Source organism: Abrus precatorius, unplaced genomic scaffold (genome assembly GCF_003935025.1).
Source record: "Abrus precatorius isolate BTA unplaced genomic scaffold, Abrus_2018 Scaffold1, whole genome shotgun sequence".
NCBI classification, from domain to species: Eukaryota; Viridiplantae; Streptophyta; class Magnoliopsida; order Fabales; family Fabaceae; genus Abrus; species Abrus precatorius.
The window spans coordinates 1,596,564-1,602,563 of record NW_020874291.1 but is presented as its reverse complement, the minus strand read 5'-3'; the positions used below and the strand labels follow the sequence as shown (position 1 = coordinate 1,602,563).

The window sequence follows — 6,000 nt, the reverse complement described above, 5'->3', positions numbered from 1 at the left end:
TAAATAAGTTTTATATTAATTTTTTTATAAAGATTTTTCTAAAATTTATTCAAATTGAGTTATATACTTTTATGTAGACATATTAGTATTAATCTTTAATAATGTAAAAATCTCACCTTGATCCATAAATATAAAAAAATACCAACAAATTACTAAAATGTCTAAAGAGTTTATACTACTAGGAAGACGTAAGATTTTATTTTTATTTTATTTTGGTAAAAGATTAAGGTATCTTAAACTAAATTTCTCAAACAAATTTGTCGAATGTGAGATTTTTGTATTTATCGACAACTATTGTATTCTAACATAAATTTCTCAATTCTAAGTTAAAAAAAACTTGACCGCGTCGCTTGATATATATAAGCACAAGTACAGATGAGCGGCTCGGTAAACATTAGATCTGATAATGAATCAAATGACGTCCAAGCATAAATATCCTTGAGTCATTCTCCAAATGAATTGAGCAAAGTCAAAAAATGAAGAGGAAAGTCCACCAGACCACTTGAACAAAAGCTCTGACGACTAAGTCTAACCTACTTAACTACAATGATGATTAGTTTAAAAAGAAAAGCTTCCAACACTTATGTTCAGACATTAATCCTGGAATTCACCTTTCTCATAAGGTTCTTTATATCGGCATCCAATTTGGCTCTCGCCTGAGGAGAAAGACTATTCCCTGAATTCTCCAAGACCGATGCCATCATCTGCAAGTTTTGCTTAATATACTGAAGAGGAGGATGTGCCACACCAGCCACTGGCATTGGCATGAACCCAGTTGGTTGAGTGGGGGTCACAACTTGCTCCACCGGCGGACATGCCACAGAAAGATGTTGAAGCTTGTACTCAACAATAGTCAAACCACCCAAGGCAATTAGTTTGTTCTGCTCGAGACTTCGAAATGCTTCTGCAGCATCTGCACTTCTAACAAAAACAACTTGTGCACTACCAGTGTCTTTTAACATCTGAGTTTCAGATGCCTTCAAGGGACCAAACCGGCAAAATGTAGTCATTAAATCTTCTTTTGATGGGATATAAAATCCAGCAGCGAAACGTAGGAGAAGACAGGTTCCAAGGGATTCTCCATTGCCCTCCACTCTATTGTTATTGATAGTGTTGTTAGGTCCTGAACCAGCAGACAAGCTTCTTGGCTGCTCTGATTTGAATTCAGGCGAAAGGAAATTTATTGTCTTAAATTTGGGGCTGACTGAATTGCATTCAATGCTAGTACTGTTCAAATCAGGAATCTCTACAGCAAGTTTAGTATTGAGAGGCTCTGGTGCTGCTTTCTCCATTCTTTTCTTCCTCACTGTTTTATTTACTGAAGCAGAACCAACCTCAGGAGTAGCCAACAAGGTACGATTAGTAACATTAAAGACAGGTCCTTCTTGGGAAACACATGATTCTGGATTTGAAGCTATGAAAACACGTTCTTTATTTTCATCACTACTTTTCTCAGGAAAAACAACAGGTACATGTCGGGATCTAAACTGCAGATCTATTACCAGGGAGTTGCATTTATGGCTTTTCGCATCTGTACACACTGAAGTAATTTCAGTACTTTGTTGCTCTTGGGGAGCTTCAATCTTCTCTCTCTTTATATGCACAACATTTTCTTCAGAAGCAAGGCAAATCAGATTTTGAGGAGCTTCAGGAATTGAGCTGTAATTGCTGCAGGTCTCATTTAAATTTATCTCAACATTTTGTAGCTGATGTGATGAAGTTACTTCTTCCACCTTCCTCTTTCGCTTCAGTTTTTTCCCAGGCCTCGGAGTGCCCCCACTAGAAGTGTTTCCATTCAAATCTGATAGACCAGAAAGTGATTTTGTCTTACGCCTTACTGCATTTTCCATTTTATTGTTCTTTCTCTTCTCACTTTTGACAGCAGGTAAATCATTACCCACATGTTTCCCTATTTCTCTTCCATTCTCATTAACCAGGGATGTAGCAAGTTCAGCCTCGTCATGAAATGCTGATACTCTATATCTGCAAAAGAACCACTCGACCAAATCAAAGCTTTTATCCTCAACAGGAAACATACAATCAACAGCTGTAGAATAAAGTCCTGAAAGCAATTCATTGGGAGATGCATTTATGAATTCTGGACTGCCAGACGTAGAACTAGAGCTGATGAATTTTCGGTGCCAGTTCCTTCGGAATCTCTTGCTACCCAATTTAGCATATGAAGAAGATCCATTTAATCGGCTAGTAGTTACCCCTGAAGCCTCTGCTCTCCGAGTACGAGATGGTGTCCTCAAGTCTTTTGTTTCAGTAGGCAATTCTTTTTCTTTTTGTCCAACGTTTGTGTAGGGGGAAGATAAATATTTACTTCTTCTCCGACCTCTGGAATAGATGCCTGCTGCAAAGGAGAAAAAATGCCCAATCAACATCTTGTAGCCAACCATTTCAAACCGCAAGGTCAGGTTGTGTATTACACCATATTAAACAGTAGCCAACCGATTCACAAGCATTCAACATATTATATGACAAATATGAAGAGGCCACTCTCAATACAACAAACATAGTACTGAAGCAACTCATATGATACACAACCACAAATTACACTGGGTTAGGTTAATATACAAAGCGCTCTTGCTCTTCGACAGATGAATCAGGCACCCATGGGGGAGTAACTGCATGGATTAAGAGTTTAACACCTAAAAAAATTTCTGGACATACGTATACCAAGTAAGAATCAGAAACATGCCAAAAGTCCAAGTCAAAGTGACATTTTGATATTCTGATATGCGTCACATTTAAGAATCAGGAATTCTACAAAAATACATATAAACTCTCTAGATTAAGCACATGAACTTTTCGCAATCAAATGGTCGAACAATGATTTATGCACGACACCTGATAATTTAAGAACCTACACAAAAAGTAGAAAACCAGATTTCCGTGAAGGGCATGACAATCTTTGAAAAGCATTCACAACCAGCATGCATAACTTAACATCTCAGACAAATGAGATAATAACTTCAACACGAACAACTTACAGCCTTTGACTTTCTCCACTGCTTCTTCAGTCACGATGATGTTTTCATTCTTTTTTGTTTCATCACCCGAATTGAAATCCACGCGCCCTTCTGTCTGATCCATATTCATTGCAACCTTCTAAAACACTACCTCACACAATGCACAACACAGCCACGATTAGCAAACCACTCAGAATGGAACAAACAAAGACTGAAGGAACAAAGAAAAATACCAAAAAACCTCGTACCAGTTCCACTTACGAATCAATTCTCGAAACAACACATGCATGCAAGACACAAAAATTTTAACTTACACAAATCCTCACACTAAAACAACAACAACATTTACGTTATCAAATATCAAGACATGACATCCATTAATTACTCACAAAATAAATAAACAAATGACCTGCAAAAAATAAAATATCATAATACCCTAAATTTTATACACAAAACGCCAATTATAACAGAAAAGACAAGGAACAAAAATGCAGGTCCCAAACAAAAAAGAAAAAGACATAGCTTAGGGTTTGAGGGTACCTTGCGAATGGCAAAATGACAGCGACTCACGAATTGCAACAACAATGTTCCTTTGAAGAAAACCCGTGCCAGTAGTTGAAAGGAGAATAAGAAAAGAACGACGCGTGATTTGTGTCTACGGTTGTCGTTCACAGTTAAACGGCGAAGATGAGGATCCCATCTGCGTTTACAAGAAAGGAACCACAATCTCCATTGATGAACCAAAATAGTTAGAAAGAGTGGAAGAGTCAACGAAGCTTCGGAAAAGAAAGAATGAGAGTGGAAGAATGTGAAACCTTGCTTCGCTTAACCTCAACCCTCTCTCTCCCCTTGAGTCCCTCCACTGCAAGAGACGCTGAAGCAGAACAATAAACGCTATTAATTTGCATAATTATAACGGTTCGGGTAACCCGAACATTGACTCGAACCCGTCGTAACCCGATCCGGTCTCTCTCCGACGTTAACCTTTCCACTTCCTTTCTGACCTAATAAACCTTTCAACTTATTTTCTTTGTCGGGTCGGGTCGGGTCGGATCTCGACCTTGCGGGTCACCCCTTGATGCCGCTATCAAAGTAACTAAAAAATATAACAAAAAAGAGGTAATTAAAAACTAAAATTAAAAATTGAATCGCCGTTTGCAACAAATAAAAGATTCTCGGAATCGATTTGTATTTTTTACTTTTTAATTTATTCTTTCTAACGGAAAGACATGGGATATTTTATTTTCTTATTTTTAAAATTTAAATTCAATTTTTAAAAACTAAAATTAATTGTGCACCTTTTATAATTTTAATTGTGCATTTTTAAGTCTTGTTTGAATTTAAATGGTGATATGTTCGTATATTAAATGAGAATCGCTAAATTATAAAAAATTAATAAATAATTAAATATATAATTCATGGTTGTTAAATATACGGAGGAACAACTTTGTCTACTCAGTAATTATATCTCGTTTGAAAAGTACAATGCAAGATTATTTTAAAATTTAATAAATTTTAAAAAAAATTATGATTATTAATAATAATAATAATTTAAACATCAATTAATAGAGTATTGTTTTATCTTAGTCTGTAATTTTGAGTTTGAGTCTCAACTAATATAGTTAAGTTAATTATTTAGAGGGAGACTAATGATTCTACTTTGCTAAAATATGATTACTTTTAGTTAATGATATTGATGGTTTAGAAAAAAAAAGTTAAATTTAAATTATTAAAAATTAAAATTTGAATTAATATTAAATTTAAAAAATTGATTTATGTAAAAAAAAAATATTTTGCATGATGAGAAAGAGAACCGATTACTGAAAATGCTTTCATTTGAAAAAAAAATTTCTTAAATATCATTCAACAATTAATACTCAAAAAGTATACAACAAGTTTGATTGATATAATGATATATTAATACATATTCCACTATAATAAAAAATAAATAGATATAAACTTAAAAATAAATTAATAGCAAAAAAATTAAGAATAAGTTATAAAAATTTAATTTAAATTAATAAATATTTAATATAAAGGCACGATAAGAAATCTTTAATGGGTAAAAATTAAATTATATATCTCTATATATTCATCATGAGTTCTTATTCTTAAACAAAAATGTTTTCAAGAGTTATCTAAATGAGAAATTATGATATAAAATAGACAATTTTGTTAAATTCAAGTTTTTGTGTGTTTGGGTGTATAGTTGACAAATTAATGTTTTCTATAGAAAAAGATTTGAAAAGTTTATCTTAAAAATGTGTTATACTAGATTTCAAGTTACATCTAATGATGTCTAACAGAAATGAGCCTCACACTTCCTAGGTGAAAGAAAGGAAACAGTGTAAATTGTTCACTGGTATTTGAAAAAAACTTAAGAGATAAATAAATAAATATATGCAAGAGATAAGACAATTAAATTTTGAAAAATTAATTGAATGTTAAAAATATAATTAAAAATAAAATTAATAATTTATTTAATTAAATTTATCTTTATATTAAATCTAAGTTCATTTATAAATAAAAACATTTTTAGGAATAATTTTAACATGACAGTATTTTTAACAACTACTATTTTCTTCATTATATCATTTGCTTTTATTTATGTTTAAATTTCTAATTCAATTTTAATTTTTCTATAACTTTTTAAATTTTAAAATTCTTATCACTTTAATTTTTTTCTACTTAGAATATTTATTACTTAATATAGTAGAATAGTCATACATTATATATTAAAATTTTATTAGATATACAAAAGTATTTAATAAATTTAATAGTCAAATTATTTTTTAAGCATAAAATAACATAAAAGATATATTAAATTATTTGATCATAATTTAAAATTTAATGATTATATATGTGTTTAAATGATTTTTTTCATATTTAATTTACTTTAAATAGTTTATAACCTTAAAAGTTAGGACAATAAATGTTTACTTATATTCTAAATTTTTTATACCCTTTTAAAATAAATACTAGTTTATAAACAGATTAATATTTTAAACTTAATATATAAATAAAT

At 31.5% G+C, this 6,000-nt stretch overlaps 1 protein-coding gene across 3 annotated transcripts; it reads right to left on the bottom strand.

The window, feature by feature from the left end:
• Positions 1–261: 261 nt before the first annotated feature.
• LOC113856498 (serine/threonine-protein kinase ATM-like) lies at positions 262–3,851 on the bottom strand. 3 transcript variants are annotated; one of them, XM_027488340.1, is made up of 4 exons: positions 3,791–3,844; positions 3,516–3,675; positions 2,997–3,122; positions 391–2,356 (listed from the first exon to the last, which is right to left on the bottom strand). In XM_027488340.1, exons 3-4 carry the CDS (start codon positions 3,103–3,105, stop codon positions 588–590), a joined length of 1,878 nt encoding a protein of 625 aa, XP_027344141.1. In that variant the 5' UTR covers positions 3,106–3,122; positions 3,516–3,675; positions 3,791–3,844; the 3' UTR covers positions 391–587. The 3 variants fall into 3 exon arrangements, with proteins under 3 accessions (XP_027344133.1, XP_027344141.1, XP_027344148.1); XM_027488347.1 differs by having other exon boundaries at positions 3,516–3,702; positions 3,791–3,841; XM_027488332.1 differs by having other exon boundaries at positions 262–2,356; positions 3,516–3,851.
• Between the last annotated feature and the right edge of the window lie 2,149 nt (positions 3,852–6,000).